The 26,799-nt window shown below is 41.2% G+C and overlaps 1 protein-coding gene across 1 annotated transcript in view; it reads right to left on the bottom strand.

Moving 5' to 3' along the window:
• The window catches only part of KCNH5 (potassium voltage-gated channel subfamily H member 5), a 230,623-nt gene that overhangs the window by 48,585 nt on the left and 155,239 nt on the right, over nt 1-26,799 (bottom strand). Inside the window, exon 9 of the mRNA XM_073350736.1 lies at nt 13,843-14,095. Within this exon, the coding sequence (XP_073206837.1) occupies nt 13,843-14,095 (253 nt within the window). The remainder of the gene's footprint in view (nt 1-13,842; nt 14,096-26,799) is intronic.

The following is a 26,799-nucleotide window of genomic DNA, read 5'->3' as shown; positions in this document are numbered from 1 at the left end:
CTATATTGAGCCCAATTACTTTAGTTAAACAAAAGCATTTCAGTCCTCAGGAGAGTGAACTGTTGTGAGCCACAGGCCAAGACCAGGAAAGAGCGAGGTGCCACCAATGCCCGGGGCCCTTGCCGTGGCAGGAAAATGAAGAGGTGAAATATGCCCAGATGATACCTGTGCCCCTTGCTGCAGAGGAAAGCGAAAAAAACGCAAGGCCTCTGCCAATCTGACCTGGGGGGAAATTCCTTTTTGACCCTGAAATCCGGCGATCAGTTTGACCCTGAGCATGTGAGCAAGACACACCAGCCAGGCATCTAAGAAAGAGGTTTCTTAGCACTCTCTCCATTGCTTTCAATAACCCTTGGATTGGGCCCCAGTGAGGGTTTATTTTATAGCTTGGAGACTTTATTTTCCCAAGGGAAGAACGATAGTACATGTATAATATTTTTTATCGCCCACACTCTCAAATATTTGCAACATTTTCTAAGGATACTTTGCAGCTTTGTTTTGGGAACTACATACACTAACCAAATTAACAATCTAGCTGATCAAACTGATCTCATTGTTCCATGTGGTCTGGGGTTTTATTTCTGTGTACTGTCTATGGTATTGTATGTGCATAATATTATTCACTAGATCTTTGGAGGTTTGCAAAACATGAATAGGAATTTCTATTTGTAGTAAAGTAAAAATTGCTGATGCTTGTCTTGGTTTTATTCATCTCTATTTTACATTCAATAAAAAATAATGTCTATATCTTGGAATTGTCTCTTCTAATGAAGATTATAAAGGCTTTATTTCTTAGTCTGGTTTTCAAAGGATTTTTTTAAAAAATGAGGGTGAATATGGAATACATAATCCAGCTAATGCATTTTACAAAATGAGATGGCATAAAGTTTAAATGCTTATTGCAGAGCATTTATGAGTAATTTATCACTTAGCTAATGTACTGATTTTAAAATTCCTTTCTGTAGTTAATTGTCCTTGTTCATAAACGCAGTTCTGTTTCATACACACACAACACAGTTATATAATTTATTGAAAATAGACCACTTTTTGAAACATGTGCAACAATGCATCAGTTATTTTTTCTTTGTGATGTGCACTTGGAAAAACTGGAGTTTAGCTTTGAGCAACTACAGCCTGCTGTTGAAAATAAGCAATATCGTTGAGTTGTCTCTTATCATTCTCCTCCCACAATGTAAGCGAAATGTTTCTTTTCTTTCTAAATGCAAGGTAATATTACCCAGCAAATTAAAAATAAAAGGTTAAAAGTAGATGATACTTACATGCAACCCTTGTGTAATACTGAGTGTTAAACAATGTACCACAATTTTTTTATAAATGAATCATCCTTCAGAGAAATGAACAGATTTTCATTATTGTTGCTGTTCTGTTAAATAACAAAACAGCAGTGGGATCATCAAATAGATGCTGAGCCACTACAATCATCCAGAGCAATTCATTTATTCACGAGTCAGTTGCCTTTTGAGTCAAATGGCAGTGCGGTAACTTGAAGTGGGGAAGGATTTAAAGGACAGACACAAAAGGTAACACTGACATTTTGTACTTTACGGACGCTGTATGTTTCTTTGAACACAAAGATAAATAGGAGCATTAGCTTCCATGGCACAGCGAAAGCATGGTGATATTATGCTGTGTTCAGACAGCATGAAAACAAGAACAAATAGTTCAAGACTCTTCTGAACTTTTTCCAAATATTTGAAAGCTGCGACACTTGTTAAATCAGCCAAATTTGTTAACAAATGTAATGAGTGAAAACAAAATAAAATCCTGCAACACAATAGAGTTTTCCCCATCAGGGAACACTCAGACACTAATTACATATTATATTTTATCCCCAGCTCACTGATGGCTATTAGTAAATGATGGCAAATATTCATATATTTCTCTTTCACTCTCCTTTCAGATAATTGCAAAGGCTAATTTAGCTAGTTGAAATTAAAAGTCAGATTTTCAAATATAGTTGAATGAACAGCATGTATCTAAGTTATGCAAGCAAATATGCACGCACATATTGCAATTTAGGTATTTAGGCAGGTATGCATGTACAGATATAGCCATGGGCTGGTGTTGCAAAATGGCTGCTTTGAGAGATCTGTAGGGTATACATTTTTAAAATCTGTCTCCACAGTTAGACTCTGACCAAGACTCCTTTAAGGACTTATCCACATATGGAGTTATTCAGGAATAGCTGTCCAGGGATAAATCCATGTGTGCACACTCTTATTCTGAAATGAGAATGCCTTTTTCTGAATTAGCTTAATCCACTTGGAAAATTGAATGAACTAAAAGAGGTACTTAAAAAAATGTACAGAAAAAGGTACTTTTAATCTGGAATAAGAGTGCCTATGGGCTTGTTTCCACTTACCGGGGAATTGACATGTTGTGATTGATCCACCGGGGGTCGATTTAGTGAGTCTAGTGAAGACCTGCTAAATCGACTGAAGATCGCTCTCCCGTCAACTCCAGTACTCCACTGGAACAAGAAGCATAAGGTAAGTCGACGGGAGAGTTGCTCCCGTTGACCCAGTGTGGTGTAGACACTGCAATAAGTCAACCAAAGGTACGTCAACTCCAGCTACGTTATTCACATAGCTGGAGTTGTGTATCTTGGGTCCATCTAGCCCTATAGAGTAGACCTGACCTATGCATGGAAGTTATTCAGAAATAGCTACTGTGCTGTAAATTCATACCCTATCTTATTCTGGAATAATTTTTGACAAGCCTTAAGGAAAGGATCCTGTAGCATCAACATGCTAGGGCCTGATGCACCACTGTCTTTCACCTTGTGTAGACATTACACCAGTGCAAAATGGATGTAAATCACTATGGCTCTGATTCCCATTATCACTAAAGCCTCATCCCACTGCTCTGATAGTGTAAAAGGGGCCTTAAAGTGGGTGAAAATGTGAAAGCTACCAAACCAAAATGGGTAGTTTTTTACATGCACTTTTTACTAGTGTAAATGACTACACAAAGCAAAAGGCAAAAGAGAATCAGGCCCTGGATGTTCATGTGGTTACTACCGTTACGTTGATTTTTGGACTAAAAGAAAGACTGAGATTGGGTCTGCACTTGAAAATTGTATCAGTTTAGCTCTATCAGTTAGAATTGTGATTTTTTTTTACTGCAATAGTTACACAGGTAGACCAGTGGTGCAAGTGTAATCCATTTCTTACAGGTACGGGAGGGCACTTGGGGGGCACGTGACCTCCTCACATGACCCCCACGTGACTCCTCCCTGCCTTGCCCCTAGCCCAGGGGCCCCATGCCCTCCCTGTCCCCTCCCCATGATCCACCCCCCTTATCTAGGGATGGGGGGCCCCTCTGTCCTCCTCCCGCTGCACCTTCGGAACCGCAGCGGTGAAAGGAGCACGGTCCCACGCCCGCAGCTCTTCCGGCATGGCTGTATCGCCCCACCCTTCCACGCAGGGTCTCCTCCATCTGTACAGCAGCCCCGCTCGAGGACAGGGCTGGGGGCAAGGCTGGGGGCAGTACAGCAGCCACACCAGAGGGGCTGCTGGCATGGGGCCGCCCAGTGACCCCATGTTCTGCTCATTTCCCCGCTGCGGTTCCCAGGAGAGCCCGTAATGTACCGCCTTACGTGCACTGCTGAGGTAGACCCCCTGGCCTGGATGTAGTTTCACTGATATGAAGATGCTTTGTACCAGTATAGTTATGCCCCATCCCGTGTGGGAAAAGTTACACCAGTGTAAAGCACTTTTACAACAATACACCTGTGCACACAATAGGGATGGTTGCATTGTTTTATCTAGTTTTAACAGATAAATCAATACTATATTTGAAGGTAGACAAAGCCCTACTCACTCGGAGTTTTTAGAAGGGAACTATCTGGTATAAATTCTAAATGATCTGTTGGATTAAGCCTGAGGAGTTCTAAGTATACATAACAAGTTCATTTTCTTGGAAAACGTGTTCTGGGAGAACTCAGACCTCGGGTTACATTTAAAATTTTTTTCACAAGGAAGCATATTTCCCAGTCTCCTTAATATCTAACTAGACATCCAATTGGTAATGACAGCATTTTTGAAACTGGTTAGAAACATGTAAGGTTTGGGGCCAGATTTTCAGCACAGCCATGCTTGATTGGCTAACTGCCAATTTGTAAGATTCTGCAGTAAATACTCTGACCTCCCCAATGAAGAACAAAGCTACAAGACTTATCAACTTGCTTGGGGCCTGCAAAGACGCTCACAGAAGGTTCACAAAGGTTCCAGTTAAGCTGACTTTCAGAGCCCTGCACATGTCTATATATATATATACACACACACACACACCCCATATATATTTCTCCATCTTAAACTGGCAACAGAAACTGAGCAGAGAAATATCCTAGTAGATGTGAGAGCCGGATAGGACCTTTGGGAAGAAGTCTAGGCAGATACGGGGGAAAAAAATCTCCTGGTAAAAATTATGTAGAAAGGGAAAACAGATAAAAGGGCCCAATCTTCCTTTCTGAAATTATGGCTACCAAGATAAACACCTCCCAGGACAGGAGCAAAAGGGAGACAGATATGAGTGGCTGGACATGGTTTAAGGAGAGCCAGGACAGGTCTCAGTTAAGGCTGGAAGCCTGAAGATTGGGGACAGTGAGTTCGCACTTTCTGCTCAGAATGGGTCACAGATTTATGGTGGCTCAGAGACTGGATTCACAAGGGGTTCGTGTGATGCTGCTGGATCCACAACAGTGCAAATTCATCAGCCATCGCCCCATATACGGAAGGGAGTACAGCCTGATGCTGCAGTAGACTGTGGGATATAGGTACTTTGTTCCCATGAATCTCATAAGCATACAACCCTGTTATTTGTGTTGTGCGTTGAGAATGGTACATGGGCCAAAATCAGGGAATGATACAAACCACCAGACAGTTTGTTTGTTGTTCTATAACAGCTGTTTATTCATACAGGAAATACTCCACAGGGCACATGCCTAGTTTCACCCACCTTCAGATGGATTTTCTCAGATGTTTCCTTTCAGTTGTTTTAATCAGCCAAAGACCAACTTTCAGCAAAAGGGCATCAGGTGTCAAAAATACATAATATCCTGTTAACAGCACTATATGGCTGAACGCTGCTGGAGCAATGTATTTGGACTCAATTTAAAAATGTAAAAAGTTATCTACAGACTACAATGCCTAGAAAATCTTTTCCAAACCTAACACATTGAGAGGAAACTGCATGAATTAAGATTTAATTTGTGTTAAAGCTCTGCATCTCCCCACTGATAAAATATTAAAATGTAAACAATTCTCTAACAAATGCTCTATTCATCAAGGACCTGGGCGGCGTTTACAGGAGGGCTGTCATTATCTAAATGGCTGAGAAGAGCTGCAGAGTCCATGTTTCTAGGCAGTTAATGCAATATATTATCCTGAATCTCTGGCTGCAAAGTGAAATCATAAAATACCGAACCTGGGTATGTGCCAGTAAAATGTTGATGAAGAAGAGCAATTACATGTAACATAGTAAATTCTGCACCAAGGGCTACACAGCAACTGCTGGAAGATACAGTATTTGCTGGTAATTTAGGATGACTCCTAACTGACCACCTGCAAAGCCTAAAATTATATTGCTGGGTGTTGCACATATATATCCCATCTCAGGATTTAGTCTAGTGTGTCTAAATATTTTAGCCATGATCATGGCCTGTGTTATGTCAGAGGTTACACTAGATTAGTTTAAGGTCCCTTCTAACCTTAAAATCTATGAATCTACACTAAAGCAAGAAGGAACTGGCCAACTCTAAATAATCAAAAATAAATATAGGAGAAAACATGTAACATGAAATGCTTTGATTGGTTCATTCATATATTTTTGACTTTCTGTCTTAAGCCCTAGAAAACATAGTGGGGTCTGGGCCTGTAGGTCTTGAAGTCAATGGATATTTTGCCACTGACTACAGTGGAAGTATAACTGGACCCTCTTGGCTAAATTTTCAACAAAGCGCTCAGCTGAAAATCCAACTGTTATTTTGGTACCCAAATGGGAGCAGAGCTCATTTGAAAATCTGGCCATAATTGTGGTCACTGAACACTTGAAAGTCTGGCCCTGAGCTCCTTTGGAAAACCTGGGCCTACCTGCTGCATGGTACTACATAAAATGACAGAATGAAAGAGGTCATTTCAAGCACTTTGGAAAAACAGCAATGGGTTCAAAAATGGCCAATGGAGGGAAAAAGCAACAATGGTATGGAACATGTGCAGAAAGCCAGCTGAACACTGGTAAAGCTTTTTTTGTAAATAATTATTAAAATACAAAATATAACGTGGCACAACTCCAACCTTGTCCCTGTGGGTCCCGCATGTCCAGGAGGTTTATGCTAGCTTCAGAGGCTCACTGCAACCCTCCACGTAGCCTTTCTCTCTAGGGCCAGGGATACAGTCTACTGAGCCCTTTTCATCATAAGCCAGCAATGGAAGTTGGTGAGAGAATTCCCACAGTCTCTGCTGCTCCTACGGCCTCATGCCAAAACAGTTTAGCCTCCTGTCCTGACAGGGGCCTGTTTTCCCCTCCCAGGAGGTGTTTCTGTAGTGTTGAGTTGGGGGGAACCTGGGCCCGCCCTCTACTCCAGGTTCCGGCCCAGGGACCCTAATGGTAGCAGCTGTTGGCAGCCAACCTTTTACCGCCAGAGTTGCTCCATTTCCCTGGGCCACTTCCCCACAGCTCTCCTGCTTCTCCCTTCTTCACCCTTACCTTAGGGCTCCCTTACCAATGACTTGAGGGTGTCTTCAGTAACCAGCCCTTCAGCTGCACTTCCTCTCCTCTGGCTCCTCTCTGCCTGACTGGAGTGAGCCCTTTTATAGTATCAGAGGGGCCTTAAATAGAGTCAGGTGGTCACATTAGCTTAATGGCCTCACCTGACTCTTTGCAGGTTAATTGGAGTCAGGTGTTCTCATTAGCCTGGAGCAGCCCCTGCTCTGGTCAGTCAGGGAACAGAAAACTGTTAATCCAGTGGCCAGTTTATCTGCCTTCTGCTACTCTGCTGTACCCAAATGGCCTGGGTCTATCACAGTAAATAAAACCTATTCAAAGAAACAAGCAACAATAAGGAACCACCAGGAAGAGGAAAAGGTTTATATTAGATCTGACCAGAGGATGACAATTCAATTCCACAGCAACATTCGCTCAGCATAACATCAAGTAAATTCAAAATGTTAATAGGGCTGATGGATGGATTCCTAATACTGCAATTCTAAAGCCTACTTGCATAAATCCAAAAGCCGCTGAGCACTGACTTCACTGGGAGTTGTAATTGATCGGCACCTCCTAGGATTCGCCTCATGCTATTTGCTAGAAGAATCAATTTGTTATCCCTTTGAACCTCAGAATACAGCTGCAATATGGGGTGGAAAAAAATCATTCCCAATTTTCAAATACCTTACTAAAACCAATGAATTATATGCCACTTGCTATGGCGAGCTTTCCCTAATGTTCATGTCTGATATTTGGTAATATTCAGTTTCTAATTCCACTAGGAAGAAATAATGCCTTAAAAGATAACATGTGACCCTGTTTAAAGGAAGCTTAATAACTGAAGGTCTGGGCTTCTGGTAAAATAAAAAATCCAATAAACAACAGGGATGTAGTGGGATTATATGAAGAACACATATAAAAACTGACATACATCACATTAAAATAGACAATTTATCTGATTACATGTGGGGTAAGATCACTAGTGTAGATGAAGTACAAGCTGTCATATATTCATACTGCCTGGGCTACCAAAACTGCTTTCATTCAACAGGGATCAATCACACCTAGGAATTCAGCTCCTTATTATATTTTAATCAGCCCTTTGGGTTGAACCAAATTATTTTTGATCAGTTCCCAGAATCAACATTTAAGTGTAAAGTCATTACCTTTCTTCTGGCATAACATTTTCTTCAAAATACGTTACTTAATCTTCAGGTTTAAAGCAATTCTATGAGTTCTACAGTAAACCATACTATTAAAGGGAGCATCTAGAAATACTTGGTCGGCATTTAACACCACCACTTACATAAGATTCTTTGCCAGACGCAAATTGTCTGTAACTGCAGTAGGGTGAACTACTATCTGCCCCATGTGAGTGGACACCTGATTTCATTAGCTTGCATTTACTGAAACCTGTTTGGTGGCACATTTCCGCATATAAAGCGATTCTAGTTACTCTATCAAGTTCTACTTGTGACTGGAAAATTACGAAATAGAGTTCTCAGCGTGGCCTGACTTATCAGCAAAGTTTATGACAATTAGACATAAGATTGCTTACCCTTGCCGGTTATTCTTGCAGTTGCAAATGTAACATGGTAAAATTACTAAGCTGTATTCTGCTTCATTTTCTCCAGCTTCATTTTACACCAGAGATGAATTTGGTTTCTTAGCTATTTGATTAGCAGTTATTTCACTCAGACGGTAGAGGAAAATGAAGGTCGTAACAGAGAGAACTTAATGGCACACCAGGGTATTTTCATTAAAGAATCCCAGACTTTGCAGATCACAGGGCTCAATTTGAATTATTCACTCAATTTACTCATTTCTATAATGCCTATTGCTACAGCAGCCGGGTACCTTAATTACAGAAAATTAAGGCACAAAACAAGAACGAAAGCATAACAGAGCTAAACAAAATAACTAGGTCCTCCATCCTGCCCTGAAGCTCACTAGATCCAGGCTCTCATGAGCTTCTAAGGGGAGCAAATTCTAAAGATGAGGAGCCAAGGTCCTCCAAAGCCCTGCCCCTAAACACAAAGGGTCAAGCGCATCCCTACTGTAAGTCCAATGAAAATACTTGTCTGGGACACCAAACCTACTGAGCAACATGGCTGCAGGAGGCGAAAGTGGGGTGGTGAGAATGAATGAATTCATGTACGTAAAGCACCGTGAGATCCTCAGACAGAGTCACACAAAGGCAGTGAGCAAAGTGGGAGAGGTGGACTAGGAGGCACACCAGGTCATACAAGAGATTCGGACTTGATATATATTATTTGGATAGAGCACCCCATAGGAAAGAGGAACACATGATCTCTCAGCTGAAGCACAGAAGTGACAGTCGGAGATCCTGGTTCTGCCACTACCCTGCTGTTCAACCTCAAGCAAGTCACTTGCCTCGCATGTTATTTCTAAAATGAAGCTAATATTTCCCTGCAGAGTGGGGCAGGGTATGGTGAGAATTTAATTAATGTATGTAAAGCCCCTTGAGATGCTCAGAGGACTCCTACAAAGACAGTGAGCAAAGGAGAGGTGGAAGGGAAGAGCCAGGTGACGTGCAGTTTCTTTTCCCTTCTGTGTGAACTGCTTATGGCAGGACAAACTGATAAAAATGGTGTTCTCCATCCTTTGATCTGCACTGCACCATCTTATTGTCATTATAAATGCCTTTGCAAATGCCTCTGAAAGGGATCCTCTTCCAGAACTCCTGAAAGTCTTGCAGCTAATCAGTTCAGAGCAAGAGGAAATCCCCTATTTTGCTTATTATCAGAGTAACAGTTTATCATCCTTTAAACTAGATTTATGCTGTCTACCAATCCCTATGCCACACAATAAATGTAACTCTGTTTCATTGAATTAGCTGTCAGCAGTGATGGCAGAATCGAAGGCACTTCCAGTAATTAAAGCCAATTCTCTTTAACTCAATGTGGTTAAAGGTCTCTCCAGTCAGACAGCACGTAACATAGCTACTGGATTTACGAAATGTAGGAGGTGGAAGTAAAGATCTCTCACCATTATTGCAGAAAAATGATATTCAGTAATGAACAACAAAGCCTACATGAAATTCACTTAATGTTTTTCAGCGCAGCAAATTAGTAATTTATGCTTTGTTTTATTGTAACACCCTCAAAATCATTCATTTGGTAGCACACAGCTCAAGCCTTTCTTCTTTAAAGAGCTGTAACACAAAGAGAGAGGGATCCTTTTTGTCACTGAGATTAGTATTTAGCAGGAGATGGTTCGCTAACTTGACGTACAAAAAATATTTTGATAAAGAAATTGCTGATTTTAGCTTTCGGCATAGCGGCTTCAACCCGGAATACTAGACCTGATGGCTTTTTGCATAAAAACTGTAGTTTAAAATGTCTTAATATCTTCAAGAATGAAGGGAAATGCATCAGGTTTGTGTGTATATGCCTCAATTCAGATTCTCCAGCTGGTACAAACTGGGGATGCCCCTTGGACAAGCTATGTGAGTGCACAAAAGGGCGCACACACGTCTGGCAGTGGGTCAGGACATTTCCTCTCTTGCTCTTGTTCCTTATTTCTTCCTCCGTGCTGCATCCTGCCAGGACAGAATGATGTGATGTGATGAAGACCTGCGTCGACTGGTGTGCTCCCTCCGCTTCCTACATGTACATTAGCCACTGCACAGGTATTGCTTTCTGTCGTCTCCTCTTGTCTCATACCTGGCAGAGCAGCCTGGCGTAATTACAGCCCCTGACGTCCCCAGAGTACCGGCCCAACGAGACATCATAGGAGCCTTCATGCACCAGGCCTTCATGCACCGAGCAGCCCAGCCGGGGCATATGATGCACCTGCTCGAGGGATGCAGCAGTGAAAATACTCCCGCACAAGCTAGGGAGCTGGAGAGAGAATTCTTGTGCAAACACCCTTGGGGCAGTGCAGCTCTGCCGCACTTCCAGTGCAGGGCTCTGCCTTAAAGGCACAGCTGAGGTCATGGCTAGGGGAGATGAGGAACTCAGCCTTTTCAGGTGATTTAGAAAGACAGCTACTCTGTCTTCTCCTTCATTTCAGCCTCCATTAGTTACTCCTGAGGGCATTCTGCGCAAAAAAATTAAAAAATCTGCACACAATATTTTAAAATCCTGCAAATTTTATTGTTCAATAAAACTTTTATTGGTGGAGGTTCCAGCATGGCATTGGGGAGCACAGGCCACAGGCTGCACAGAGACGGGAGATCACGGTACAGCTCCCCGAACCCCAGACACAGACTCAGTGGTGAAGCTGCATCCAACCCTGACACAGTGCATGGACTGGGACTGCCAAAGAAACACCCCAGGGCCCTGCCCTCTTCATGCCAGGTACGCCAGGTGTGGGCAGGCAGGCTCAGCAAGGCAGGAGCCAAGTGTGGAGGGGCTCAGTGTGGGGGGGATCCATGTATGGGCTGAGAGGGTTCTGTATGGGGCAATCCGGGTGTGGGGGGGGATCTAGATGCACAGGGACTTGTTAGGGGGGTGCCGGATGCAACGGTAATAGGACACTGCTGGGGGGTCCAGGTGAAGGTGGTTGGGGCTCAGCTGCAGGGGAGGTCTGGATGTGTGTGTGTGTGTGTGGGGATAGAGCTCAGCAGGGGGATTTGGGTGTGGAGGGCTCGAGGGGGGGGTCCAGATGCTGGGGGAGTGGGGCTCAGTGGGGTGGGGATCCAGGTGCGGCTGATTGAGGCTCAGTGGGGTGCGGGGGGTGGATGGCTCCTCAGGCTGGTCCAGGCACAAGGGGAGTGGGGCTCATCAGAGGGGTTCTGAGTGCGGGGGGGTGGGGGTGAGGCTTGGTGGGAGGGTCTGGGCATGAGGGGTTATGGATGCACAGGGGTTAGGTGGATGGGGGAGCAGCTCCTTGTACAGGGATCCCCCACCCCCTGCAGCTGAGGAGCGATGGGTACAGGAAGTGTGTGTGTGGAGGGAGTTTGCAGAGCTTCCTGCAGCTGGGGGAGAGATTACAGGGTGGGTCTGACCCAATCCCGGATGCCGTGCAGGGGAAGAGGAAGTCCCATCCTCCCTAGCCCAGCCAGGACTAGCAGCTGAGCCTGATGCAGGGTGGGGAGCCACGTCTTCTCCAGTCCTATCCCCTGCCCCACAGTGATTTACCTCTCTGCCAGCTTCCCTGGCACCCAAAACATACTGCTGGGGGGGGACGCATGACCACTCTTGTGGTTCCCCTTGCTTCCCTGTCAGAAAGTCATTTTTCTGTGGGGAAGCAGAGAAATCTGATGGGGACATAAATTCTGCCACGACAGTCAGTGAGAGATTTGTGTTAGGACCAGGTCAACTAGTGCTGCCAAACTTGTAACGACAGGGGGCTCAGCATGCTGTGGCATTCAACCTGCTTTGGTGATAACTGGAGTCTCTTGCATTAGCTGCATTTCTTGCACCTTAATGTGGCCCTGGCTGGGGCAGGTGGCATACTCCCACCTCTTCTTGTTTAATAGGAAAACTGCACCCATTATTTCCCCCGCCCCAATCCCTAGACAAATGTACATTCTGTTTGTACCCTCCCACCAACACTGACCACCTCCTTCATCAACAGGTGGCCTATGTAGAAATTTGAGGATGGTCCAGGGGGAGGAGAAGGTCACGGAGTGAATCAGAGGCTTTCCAGCCAGGGGGATCAAGCAAAGGCCTTCATAAGGGACCTAGATTTGCTTGGGTCAACCCTAATTTGCATGTCTATCTGGCTCAAACCACTATTCATTTTCTGTGGTATTGGCCTGAGGGCCAATTCACAACAATGATGTAAGTGTGTCATTTCACTGCCCAGCAAAGAGTTTCTGTGTCTTTTGTTTCTGACTCAGAAGAAAATTTAGAAAATTTATGTGTCAGTGGGGAAAGAAAAGAAAAAACAACCCAGACTAGAATACAGGCAAGTGAAACAGGCCAGTGTGAAGGTAAACATGGAAAACACTCCTATGAGAGCATAAAAAAACTTTACACATTTCCTCCAGAGGAAGATTTAAAGAATTTCAAGCACACAGATGCCATTCTGTTGTGCTCAGGGACACCCTACCTCTGACCAGTGAGCCAGAGTAGGCAGAAAGAGCACTCCTACAGGAATAAAATGTGAAGGATTTACTGCTAAAGGAGTCTCTCTTGAGACAAAGTGTTTCAGTGCTATGACAACCATTCATCTTTCATGGTCCCAATGCACTGCTACAGTGCCACTGGGCAAGACCAGTTATTATTCGAAGCTAAGCAGAAGGAAAGCATATCCACAGCTCACTGAGCAAATCATTTCTGCTGCGACAAAACTCGCTTGATACAGAATGTCCAAATATCACTCTCCCCTCGAGCTCCGTCGCTCTATTCTAAGAGGAAATTTATCACAAGGTGAAGCTGTAATTAACAGAATACAATGCTGCAAGCCGCTCCATGTGTGTTTCCCTCAGGAAGGTCATTCACTGCAATTGCATTTCCCGACACAACTGCTTCACGATGCTAAAACTGCGCATCATTTTATGATCTCTGGCAAAGCAAGGGCAAGGGCTTTCTAAGAATAGCAAATGAAGTCCACAAGATTTGCCTGAGCAATTTTCCTCTCCAGACACATATCTCACCCCCTTAATTATTTGTTTTACATTTATCTACTCTTCATCCTGTATCCTCTCTTTCAAGATTTGCCAAGATTCATGATCCTCCAAGACAGCTTGTGTTCTACAGGTACTAGGATAGGATAAGACACAGAGACAGAGCCTTTTCAGCAGCTACACCCCAGCTGTGGAACACCTAATGAGGGCAGCCAAAGCCAGGTTTCGATGGAAGACCCACCTCCTGGTAAGTCCTTCCTCCAGGAATAGCATATTCCCAGGATTAACTCACAATTGTAGAGATAGGATGGAAGGAAAAACAAAATGAAACTCACACAATCATGCGCGCTGGGAGCAAGGCAAGTGGTGAGGGTTTTGCCAGTCAGGGAATACTCAGGAACAGCTTTAATTGGCGTGAAGCACTTAGACACAACGACAATAAGCACCTCTGCTTAGACAGGCTGAGACACATGACTGAGTAACTTACATTTCAATCTGGATTGTTAGATAAAACTTGGGGAGCAGCTCCCCATTATTTATGTAGGGTACGACCATTTCAGTAAAGATCACAGTACCTAAAATAGCAACCACCTCATCATCCTGTATGACTTCTAGGGATCCCGACACCACAAAGCAGAGCGCATCTACGCTTTCTCCAGCATGGTAGATGAGGTCTCCTGGAGCACAGTGAATAGTCTGAAACTCCACAGCCAGGGCCCGCAGACAGCCATCACTAGCCAGTCGAAAGGCAGGGTGCTCGTTAAAAACCTTCCGGTTCAGATGCACGCAGATATCTGCCCTCATGTCCTTGGGACAAATGGAAAGAACCTGAATAAAGAAGGGGAAAAAAATCAGCTGGGAATATGATACAAGATCAGTAGGTGTTTTAAGAAAGAGACATTCCTACAGCAGAATATTTTTACCATTGTCACCTTCAGACAGTATTCAGAGAGAGTTTTCCACCTATGTCTGTGATATGGGGATAATGATACTGATCTCATTTGTAAAGTGCTTTGAGATCTACTGATGAGAAGTCCTACGTAAGAGCTTGGCATTATTACATTATAATATCAGTTCCTACGAACATAAATTCTACAAAACACACCATTTACAGTTGGCACTAATTGGCACCCTTACTGGCAGTCTCAGCAGCCTTAGCATCTGAATAACCCACTGATTGACAGAGACGGTCCCTGCGAAAGCAGAGAATTGAGGCAAGTTGATAAGGCAGTGGTGGAAGCAGGGCTGTTCCCTGCTTCAGTGCTTTTAAATGGGCAAGAGTAGGAAAGCAAACCCCAGCACTTGCGCCTTCAGATCACGTTTGTAAAGATGGGAAACTATGCACAAACCACCTAGTTATCTGTTCAGCATGTGCACATGTGAGCTATTGAAAGGGCTACTGATGTATGTCATTTAAATACCTGGCCACCAAAGCCTTGAAATAGATGAGAATTTATTACATGCATTATGGAAGCACCTACAGTCTCAACTGAGATCAGATCCCCATTGTGCCTGGTGCTGTATAAACACATAATAAGGGATGGTCCCTTCCACAAAGAGCTTAGACTCTGAATAAGATACCAAAAGAGCTTCAAGATTAGAATAGGAACAAAAATGTTATGCAATCTCACAATAAGAAATATAAAGCACATGTGAGTGAAAAGCTGCACTGTGACCCTGACGGCAGCCAATGATAGATCACTTGATGTTGGCTGTCCCATGAGACAAATTCTTACCTTAAGTGGCTTTTCCAACAGATACAATAAAGGGAAAGTTAGCAAAGCCTAACCAGTTAAAGAAAGAAAGTGACAAACTGTGAATCACCAGTAATTATAAGAACTAGGCTTGTGAAATGTACATTTAACATGAGCAAATTTTCTCAAACTTGCTAATAGTGATGTAAATCCTAAAGCACATGTTAGCTAATTTACTTGGGAATATTCCCTTTTTAAGACGGCTAACAAAAATGTATGGCAAGGTATAAATTAATCCCAGTGGACACAAATTAACTACCCTGTGAAAGTCTAATATATAGAGAAAATTGCAGGTCAACAAATAACACTGCGCAAGTTCTCACATTACTGAATTAAATCAGTTTGCTCCACAGGCAATAGTGGGAGCCAGTCCCCAGTTCATGAATAGTTTGCCAGTCCTTAGAATGTCAAGGTACACTTTAGCAGAGAGATCCAGGCAACACTGAACTAACTTTGTGGCAACCATGCTCATGTTAATGTAGGAATTAAAGTTAGAATTTTAATTTCTGTTCAATCAAGGTCTGTTATAAAGAATGATATTATTATTATTGTACGATATTGCTAAAAGGTCCAAAACACAGAACTGGCAGACAATAAACTATCCAGATCTTAATTAATTACATTAATGTGTCCCTTCCTTATTTTAATAGATCTAAGTCATATTGTTATCTTTGAGATAATGGATTGGAAAACTGAGAAGGGGATTTACTATCTTATCAGGTACATTATGACAGTCAAGGTAAATATTAAGCATATATATTCACAAATGTTTAAGGCCAAAAGGGACCATTATAATAATCTAATCTGACCATCATCATAATACAGGTCACAGAACCTGGCACAGTAATTTTTACATCTAGCCCATAACTTCTGGTTGAACTACAGTACATCTTTCAACAAGACAATCTTGATTTAAAGGCTCCAAGTGATGGAGAATCTACCATGTCCCTCAGTAACTTCTTCCAATATTTAATTACCCTCACTGTTAAAAATTTACATCTGAATGAATTTGTCTAGCTTCAGCTTCCAACCATTGGAGCCTGTTAAGCCTTTTTCTGTTAAACAGCCAGCTACTATCAGAAATCTCTTCCTCGTGTGGGTACTTGGAAACCATGATGAAGTCACCTTGTAATCTTCTCTTGGATAAACTAAATAGATTGAGCTTCTTTAGTCAGTCACTATTATGCATGTTTTTCTCATGTCTCCTGTGGGATCCTGCAAAAGACGACAATGGGATGGAATCTTCCATAGGATATTGGTTTCTCATTTACAATAACTTTTGAGATCTACCACTTAGCCAGTTTTTAATCAATTTAATAAGGGCTACACTGATTTTGTCTGTGATTTTTTTTGTCAGAATGTCATGCAGGACTAAGTTAAATGCCTTACAGAAGTCTAGTATACTATGTCATCAAAAAACAAGTTAGGCAAGACTTGTTTTCCATAAAGCCATGTTGCCTGCCACCATCTTTTAATTCTTTACTGACTGTGTCCCATATCAGTCTTTCCCTGATTTGGCCCGGTATCGATGTCAAGCTAACCAGACTATTAATTACCTGAGTTATCTCATTTAACTTTTTGAAATATTTGCACAATATTAGGTTTTTCCTCTGCAACATCCCGTTTTCCATGATTTGTTGAAACTGAACATTAATGGTTTAGATAGCTTCTCAGCTAATTTTTTTAATACTTCTGGGTGCAAGTTTTCAGCACCTGCTAATTTCAAAATGCTTACATTTAATAGCTGCTGTTTCAATCCTCCCTATTTACTTATGGAATAGGGAAACTTCTTCCTTATTACTGGAAGATATGAATATATGACCCTGCTGCTTTCCAATAATAATTATTGAATATTTCTTCCTTTTCTGCATCATGACTGGCAACTTTACTATTCTTATCTAGTATCGGACTTATACCATTGCTAGGATTTCCTTTGTTAACAATGTCATTCTTTTAACAATATAAATGGCTTTGACTAAAAGAGGCCATGATCCTTGAAAATTTCCAAACCCTGTGTTCATAATGGATCTTACAAATACCTAAATGATTTTGGCTTCCAAACCTTATGTTCCAATCTTCTATACTTTGGAAGGAAAAAAGAGTGTACTAAAAACCTCTCAAATTCTAATTACTGTAAAATATTACAGAGGGAGGACAAGAATTGTATCCTGAGAGTTTCTCAGATTTCCTGGTTGGTTTGTTTGTTGTTTGGTTAATATAAAGTGATCATACTCATCAAAAATAAAAGACATTCATATACCCAAGAAACATATTAAAACCATTTCAAATACAATTCAATGAGTTAAAAATACAGTACCAAGTGATCAGTCATTCAAACACTGTTCCTATCTTTAAAAAGGGGAACAAGGAAGATCTGGGGAATTATAGACCAGTCAAGCTAACTTTGACACCTGGAAAGATACTGGAACAAATTATTGAACAATCAAATTTTAAGTACCTAGAGGATAACAGGGTTATAAGTAGGGCTGTCAATTAATCACAGTTAAGTCACGCAATTAACTCAAAAAATTAATCATGATTAAAAAAATTAATTGCATTTAATCACACTTTTATTGTCATTGTTAAACAATAGAATACCAATTGAAATGTATTAAATATTTGTGGATGTTTTTCTACATTTTCAAATATATTGATTTCAATTACAACACAGAATACAAAGTGTACAGTGTTCACTTTATATTATTTTTATTACAAATATTTTCACTATAAAAATATAAACAAAAATAGTATTTTTCATTTCACCTTATACAAGTACTGTAATGCAATCTCTTTACTGTGAAAGTGCATCTTACAAATGTAGATTTTTTTTGTTACATAACTGCACGCACTCAAAAAACACAACAATTTAAAACTTTAGAGCCTACAAGTCCACTCAGTCCTACATCTTGTTCAGCCAATCATAGAATCATAGAATCATAGAATATCAGGGTTGGAAGGGACCCCAGAAAGTCATCTAGTCCAACCCCCTGCTCAAAGCAGGACCAATTCCCAGTTAAATCATCCCAGCCAGGGCTTTGTCAAGCCTGACCTTAAAAACCTCTAAGGAAGGAGATTCTACCACCTCCCTAGGTAACGCATTCCAGTGTTTCACCACCCTCTTAGTGAAAAAGTTTTTCCTAATATCCAATCTAAACCTCCCCCAATCACTAAGACAAACAAATTTGTTTACATTTAAGGGAGATAATGCTGCCCACTTCTTATTTACAATGTCACCTAAAAGTGAGAACAAGCATTTGCATGGCACTTTTGTAACCGGCATTACAAGGTATTTACGTGTCAGATATGTTAAACATTCGTACTCCCCTTTATGCTTCGGCAACCATTCCAGACGTCCTGCTTCCATGATGATGATAATCATTAAAAAAAATCTGTTAATTAAATTTGTGACTGAACTCCTTGGGGGAGAATTGTATGTCCCCTGCTATGTTTTACCCACATTCTCCCATATATTTCATGTTATAGCAGTCTCGGATGACAACCCAGCACATGGTGTTCGTTTTAAGAACACTTTCACTGCAGATTTGACAAAATGCAAAGAAGGTACCAATGTGAGATTTCTAAAGATAGCTATAGCACTCAACCCAAGATTTAAGAATCTGAAGTGCCGTCCAAAATCTGAGAGGGACGGGGTGTGAAGAATGTTTTCAGAAGTCTTAAAAGAACAACACTTTAATGTGGAAATTACGGAACCTGAACCACCAAAAAAGAAAATCAACCTTCTGCTATTGGCATCTGACTCGTGATGATGAAAATGAACATGCCTCAGTCCACACTGCTTTGGATTGTTATCAAGCAGAACCCCTCATTAGCATGGAGGCATGTCCTTTGGAATGGTGGTTGATGCATGAAGGGACATATGAATCTTTAGCACATCTGGCATGTAAATATCTTGCAAAACCGACTACAACAGTGCCACTCAAATGACTGTTCTCACTTTCAGGTGACATTGTAAACAAGAAGCCAGCAGCGTTATCTCCTGCAAATGTAAACAAACTTGTTTGAGTGACTGGCTGAACAAGAAGTAGGACTGAGTAGACTTGTAGGCTCTAAAGTTTTGTGTTTTATTTTTGAGTGCATTTTTTGTACATAATTCTACATTTGTAAGTTCAACTTTCATGATAAAGAGACTGCATTACATTATTTGTATGAGGTGAATTGAAAAATACTATTTCTTTTGTTTTTTACTGTGCAAATATTTGTAATAAAAATAATAGAAAGTGAGCACAGTATATTTTGTATTGTGTTGTAACTGAAATCAATATATTTGAAAATGTAAAAAAGTCCACAAATATTTAAATAAATGGTATTCTATTATTTTTTAACATCGCGATTAATCGCACAAAATTTTTTTAATTGATTGACAGCCCTAGTTGTAAAGAATAGCCAGCATGAATTTGTCAAGAAAAAATTATGTCAAACCAACCTATTTTCCTTCTTTGATAGGACTGCTGGCCTAATGGATAGCGGGGATGCGGCAGACAGGGTATATCTTGATTTTACTAAGGCTTTTGACACAGTCACACATGACAGTCTCATAAGCAAATTAGGGAAACGTGGTCTAGATGAAATTACTGTAAATTGGGTGCACACCTCATTGAAAGACTGTACTCAAAGAGTAGTTATCAATGGTTCTCTGTCAAACTGTGAGGATATATCTAGTGGGGTCCTGCAGGGATCAGTTCTGGGTCTGGTACTATTCAGTATTTAATGACTTGGATAACAGGGTGGAGAGCATATTTATAAAGTTTGTATACAACATCAAGCTGGGAGGGGTTGCAAGCACTTTGGAGGACAGAATTTGAATTTAAAATGACCTTGACGAATTCAAGAATTGGTCTGAATTCAAGAAGATGAAATTTAAAAAAAAACGTAAGTGCAAAGTACTTCACTTAGGAAGGAAAAAAAATCAAACGCATAACTAGAAAACAAGAAATAGATTGGGTAGATGGTATTACTGTAGAAAATGGTCTGGGAGTTAGAGTGGATCACAAATTGAATATGTATCGACAATGTGATGCAGCTGTGAAAAAGGCAACAATCATTCTGGAATGTATTAACAGGAAAGTCCTATGTAAGGCACGGGAGGTAATTGACTTTCTTTACTTTACATGAGTGAGGCTTCAGCCAGAATATTGTGTCCAGTTCAGGGTGCCACATTTCAAGAAAAATGTGGTTAAATTAGAGAGAGTTCAGAGGAGAGCAACAAATGTCATAAAAAGTTTAGCAAACCTGATTTATGAAGAAAGGTTAAAAAAACTGGGCATGTTTAGTCTTGAGAAAACAAGACCGAAGGGGGACCTGACAAAAGTCTTCAAAATCTTTAAGGGCTGATATAAAGAGGACTACGATCAATTGTTCTCCATGTCCACTAAAGGTAGGACAAGACGTAATGATCATAATCTGCAGCAAGGGAGATTTAGGTTAGCTATTCGGAAAAGCTTTCTAACTCTAAAGGTAGTTACACTCCTGAATAGGCTTCTAAGGAAGGTTGTAGAATCCCCGTAATTGGAAGTTTTTAAGAACAGGTTGGCCAAACACCTGTCAGGGATGGTCTAGGTTTACTTAGTCTTGGTCAGCGCAAGGATTTGATGACTTCTCAAGATCCCTGTCAGCCCAACTTTTCTATGATTCCTAGTAGTGTTCTTTTTTATAGGTACAGTCGTATTTTTATCATCAAACACTATAACAAGAAGGAGGGCAAGAACTCCATTGCACAGAAAATGCCAGTTCAGTAAATCACACAGAATTCAGTAATTTAACTGAAGTCATGATCCAAAAGACTCCATTTAGAAAGTGACTCTTCTGATAGCACCTTCTTTATATACACTGAATCTTCATTCTTTGGCAAGCACAATAGTAAAAGAGCAAGGAGAAAAGATCTAGCCACAGGCTGAACAATTTCATGTTTACAATATGTTGTTCTCCTTGAACTGAGAACAGAGAATGAAGTTGAAGACAACTAAATAGGAAGCATTTTGTGTTAAAAGATTTTACAAAGGATCTTAGATATACAAGAAAATAAAAAGTAAATGTGCAAATACCAAGGGAAAATAGTGAGAAGATGGGTAATCTCAATTATTAATCCATATACTGTATGTTCCCAGCACAGGACTCTACAGTCTCTGACGAGCCTTTATTATAGCTCCTTTCTGAGAGTACAAATGCAAGCATCAAGGGTTCAGAAGGTGTTTAATGGAGACCATCAACTCCACTAACATGACTCAGGGCAGCACTGTAAGAAGGTGATTTGGTGGCACAGAGCAGATTCTGCATGGTAGTTTTCCTGCTGATGTAAAGAAGATTCTGGTGTGGAAACATAGTTCTATTTTCTGCAGGAACAAGTTGGAACCTTCTGAAATTACTAGAAACCTTGTGAAGTTACAAAGAGAGCACAGTAAGAGATGAGGAGTTTCTATGTTATATACAAGCTGTCAAGGTTCCTCCCCCACTCTGAACTCTAGGGTACAGATGTGGGGACCTACATGAAAAACCTCCTAAGCTTATCTTTACCAGCTTAAGTCAAAACTTCCCCAAGGTACAAAATATTCCACCCTTTGTCCTTGGATTGGCCGCTACCACCACCAAACTAATACTGGTTACTGGGGAAGAGCTGTTTGGACGCGTCTTTCCCCCCAAAATACTTCCCAAAACCTTGCACCCCACTTCCTGGACAAGGTTTGGTAAAAAGCCTCACCAATTTGCCTAGGTGACTACAGACCCAGACCCTTGGATCTTAAGAACAATGAACAATCCTCCCAACACTTGCACCCCCCTTTCCTGGGAAATGTTGGATAAAAAGCCTCACCAATTTGCATAGGTGACCACAGACCCAAACCCTTGGATCTGAGAACAATGAAAAAGCATTCAGTTTTCTTACAAGAAGACTTTTAATAAAAATAGAAGTAAAGAGAAATAAAGAAATCCCCCCTGTAAAATCAGGATGGTAGATATCTTACAGGGTAATTAGATTCAAAAACATACAGAACCCCTCTAGGCAAAACCTTAAGTTACAAAAAAGATACACAGACAGAAATAGTTATTCTATTCAGCACAATTCTTTTCTCAGCCATTTAAAGAAATCATAATCTAACACATACCTAGCTAGATTACTTACTAAAAGTTCTAAGACTCCATTCCTGGTCTATCCCCCGCAGAAACCAGCATATGACAGACACACAGACCCTTTGTTTCTCTCCCTCCTCCCAGCTTTTGAAAGTATCTTGTCTCCTCATTGGTCATTTTGGTCAGGTGCCAGCGAGGTTACCTTTAGCTTCTTAACCCTTTACAGGTGAGAGGAGCTTTCCCCTGGCCAGGAGGGATTTCAAAGGGGTTTACCCTTCCCTTTATATTTATGACACAAGCCCTGTTGAGAATGGCCCTTAGTCAGCAGAGTAAGAACTAGACATTCTGATTACATGGTTAAAAACAAAGACTCTAAATTGTCTCCTGAAACGTCACATTTTTAAAATGGCATGTGTCCAAAGAGGATACAATATACCTGTTAGTTAATGGTTTCTATTTTTTGTATATTTTAAGCGATGTATCAAAAACCATCTTCCAGTTTCCAAAGAGGTAAGATTTTTCCAGAGGAGTCTTCGCTATTATTTTTATTTTTTTGCGTGTGCGTGGAATCCTTGTTTTATGAGCAAATCAATATGAAGGTTGCCGACTACAATGCTTTACTATTTGATAGCTTCAGAGCATAAGCTTGGGAGAATACAGTCTGCAGGGTTCTATGTAATAAATCTGTGGCCACAGACTTCACAGTCAGTAACTATTGCACATGCATCCAAACATCATAAAGAACAGAACCCACTACCTTCTGCTGCCAAAACGAAAGGCAATGTAGACTCCCACTATGCAGAAAAACCTTCTTTAGCTCAGTTGATAGAGTCCTCTGATTTTTAACAGAGAAGGTTCTGAGTTCTGTGTCACATGTTCATGGTGACATTTGCATCTGTGAAGCCACCGACTGGTATCTATTGGATTGAACCACTGTAGACCCCTAATCCCCGAGGGACAGCTTTGCTTAACTACTGAGAGCAAGTAATGCACTGAAGAGGTGCCCACTTCTGCGTGGATAATCAAACCTGTTCAGTTGCTTACAAAAAGAATGCTCAGATTTGATTTTATCATCATCTTCTAGCCTGCCCATAGAGGATATAAGCCATAATACAACCACAGCAAACAGACAGTTTCCTTTAGCACATGTGGTAGTCGTTCATATTTCTAGAACGAAGATGCTAGGTTCTATCTCTGCATGTGTGCACTTTAGATGGTGAGTGAGATGTCTATGTATGTAGCCAGAGACTTGTGACAGTGGTATTAAAAGCTCTGGAATACTCACGAATAAATGGTACAATACACCCACGTCGCTGTGCTAAACTTGAGATCTGGAAGGTAAAATTCCCAAGGAGGCTTGTCTGATTTTTTTTTCGTCCTAGCATTTTCTAAGTGTACTCAGGCAGTTTAAGATAAGATTCCAGAATAGCTCATAGAATTCTACGCGGAGCAGAGATTATAAGAGTGCTGCAAGAATAGCAAATTAATTAAAACAAAGATGTTGTGGATTAAGATGGTGTACAAATAATGTCTGCTGGAATAGTTTTAAATATTTCTGAAATCGTCTCCAGTTTGAGAAGGCTGCTGAATGGCTTCATGGACATTACAATATCTCTGAAGTCATGACAAGGAATGCCAGACTGAGAAATCACACAATGAAGGAGTCTTACAATGATCTAAATTCTCATTCTCTCACCGCACCAGCCATGAGATTTATTCAGCGGTGGCAGAATAACTTTTACACACAATTAATTTTGACTTGGGGGAGGAAGAGTACGCCCACTTTTGTCTGGGAGCCCGCAGATCAATTCCTTGCTGGGAAGAGGCCATTAAGAGCTAGATTTTCAGAAGTGCTCAGCAGCCACAATCAAGGTCAGACTTTCAAAAGAGCTCAGCTCCTATTAGGCATCCAAAGAAACTGACTGCATTTGCATAAAAACTCATTAAGTCAGGTGCTGAGCTCTTTTGAAAATCTGGCCATACATTTCACAATGGGCACTGGATGAGCTGCTTAAGAGGCAAAATTAAGAAACAGCTGATATGCAAATCACTGAGCACTTTCATACTGTAACTTGGAACTTTTTACAAATAGTTAGGCAGATTGATCAGAGTTATTAACCCTGCACGGATTAAGATGGTTTTTAATAGATTGGACCGAACATGCTAACACTGAATATTTTATGTAAACAAGGAAGGTTTGTTACTATTTAACTGAACTGTCTAAAATTCCAAGAGAGATATAAGGTGGGTGAGGTTATATCTTTTATTGGACCAACTTCTGCTGGTGAAAGAGACACGCTTTCAGGCTCTACAGAGATCATCTTCTCGTCTCTTATGTAGTTTGCTTTATATGATGAAAGCACCAGATCTGCAAACTGAGTTTAATTACATTTTTTAAGCAATACAGAATATGAATTACACTGGTGACCAGAGCATTGAGACAGATTTGGCAGTACAGTAACAAGAAGGAAAATTTCTTAATTGAATAACACTAACAAGTGTTGGAAACATATAGAAATGGCTACAAATTATTTTGGATTAAATTTAATTCAATCTTCTCAACACAGATAAAAACTGGCTGAAGGTCTTGAAACAACTGGTGATGATAAATTACACCATATTATACTGTGGGGACACAACTGCTGGAAGGTCTGGTTTGATTTTTTAATAGATTAATAAATGCTCTGGAAAATGTAGTAATGAGCACATTAATGAAATGTGCAGATGATACAAGGTGTAAGATCCCACCCTGTGTTGTGTAGGTACACTACAGAGGGAGTGCTCATCCTTTTAAGTCATATTATACACATATCAAAAATATAGACATTACATAACTCATTAAGGTGACAGTACATTAGAAGTCAGCCAACATCATTAAGAAACTCGTGGTAAAACCAATTTTTGCGATAAGAAAAAATCTTGAGATTCACACTGCAGAATTTCACCATCTCCAGCAATAAAATAAAATAAACGCACCCACAGTTTTGGGACTGACAAAAAATTCCAGGCTCTAGTTCTATCACCTACATGGGGAACTTTTTGTTTCAATCTGGGCCATAGTGTCATTAAATAAAGAGATAATTCAGATATCAAAGGATGCAAAGGATACAAAGAAGAGATTCTCCCTGAGGCTAGACTTTGCATCTCAGCCCTGCACAGGAAGCAATACAAAGCTACATTGCCCCGGCAGGAGCAAACATGGCCATTCACCATGGCACTCTGTCTCCCTCAAGTGGTGGCTGGGTCACAAACGGTTGATGGGGCTGCCACTGCCTTAGCTAACAGACGTATCTTTTTAGTTCAAGCAGTAAAGACTCACGTTTTAAGATTTAGATGTCCCAGGTTCCGTCCTCCCTCTCGTGACAAACCAGGGACACAGCATTACTGAGGGTATGTTCCCACCTTGGGTGGACACACCCACCGTAGCTCTTTGAGCTAGCAAGCTAAAAATAGCAGCATGTCAGCAGCAGGACATATGGTGGCCCAAGCTAGCCACTCAAGTACAGTCCCACCCATCCACCTGGGTCGGTACTTGGGTGGCTAGCCTGAGCCACCGCCTGTGTCACATGGTCACACTGCTATTTTGGGGCATTAGCTCAAGGACAGCTAGCACGGGACTCGTGCCGCCCAGCCGCTGTGTAGACAAACCCTGCGTGGGTATGGGTTACATAGGCACCATCTTTCTTGGTGCTGCTGGTTGGGCACAGGAGGCAAGTAATCAGCACCATTCGTTAGGAGGGAGCAGAGTGCTCCCACCAGTACACAGACCCTGTTCTGTAGGCGTGTGTGGAAGGCGGGTGGCCCATGGTTCTGTTTCTTCCCTTTTCACCTTTCTGCATCCTCCCCTCAGGGGGAGTGGACTGTAATGGTGAGTGGCCCTTGAACAATTCTGCGAGGTGAGGGAGACTTCTTGTTCACCCACTGCTGACAAGCGGCCCTTGCAATGTAGGGGCAATATTTGTCCAGATTATTTTATTTTTCCTGTTGAGTCTGGAATCATATGTACATTTCATGGTTGTTGCACCTTGTGTATGGTGCAAATTCTGCATGGCAAGAAAACAGAGAACCTTTGCTCTTGATCTTACAGTATGGGGACTATGCTGGTGGTAGAGATAGATGGCAGCAGAGGTCATACAGACAAGTTTCCACCATGAGACCATGTAGAAATAGCAGCCTGATTTTATAGGGCATCAGGACACTGGGAGAAATGTCTTGAGGCCATGAATCTCAGGTTTCAGTACTGGGTGTCAACAATATTTCATAGGACCACTGAAGATTTCACGAACAGCTGAGTGGACTAAATTCCCTTGTATTTTCTGAGATTTATGATTCATAAAATTGCAGCCTGAAAATATTTACCATAGTCCTGTCTCTTCTGCATTACTGCATATTGGGTCATGCCATTAGCAATGAATAGTTTTAATGCTGTATTGTTTTCCCATTGTTTCCAATTCAGGAGTGACAACGTGAAACTAACTCTGATAGATTCCTATGGAAAAGCTGAGGAATAAATTGTTTCCTTTCAACCTGTGTCTTTTATTGTAAAGTGGACCATTTAACCATGTTAGAAATTATCTGGCCATTGGTTTTATTACTTTCTAAGAGAATCTCAAGCCAAACTTTAACTAAGAGTTGAAGGAAAGAAAATCTTTCCGCTTTATTGACATCTCAAAATTTTACCATTAGGAGAGTGGG

Source organism: Lepidochelys kempii, chromosome 6 (genome assembly GCF_965140265.1).
Source record: "Lepidochelys kempii isolate rLepKem1 chromosome 6, rLepKem1.hap2, whole genome shotgun sequence".
NCBI classification, from domain to species: domain Eukaryota; kingdom Metazoa; phylum Chordata; order Testudines; family Cheloniidae; genus Lepidochelys; species Lepidochelys kempii.
This window is presented reverse-complemented; position numbering and strand designations above follow the sequence as displayed.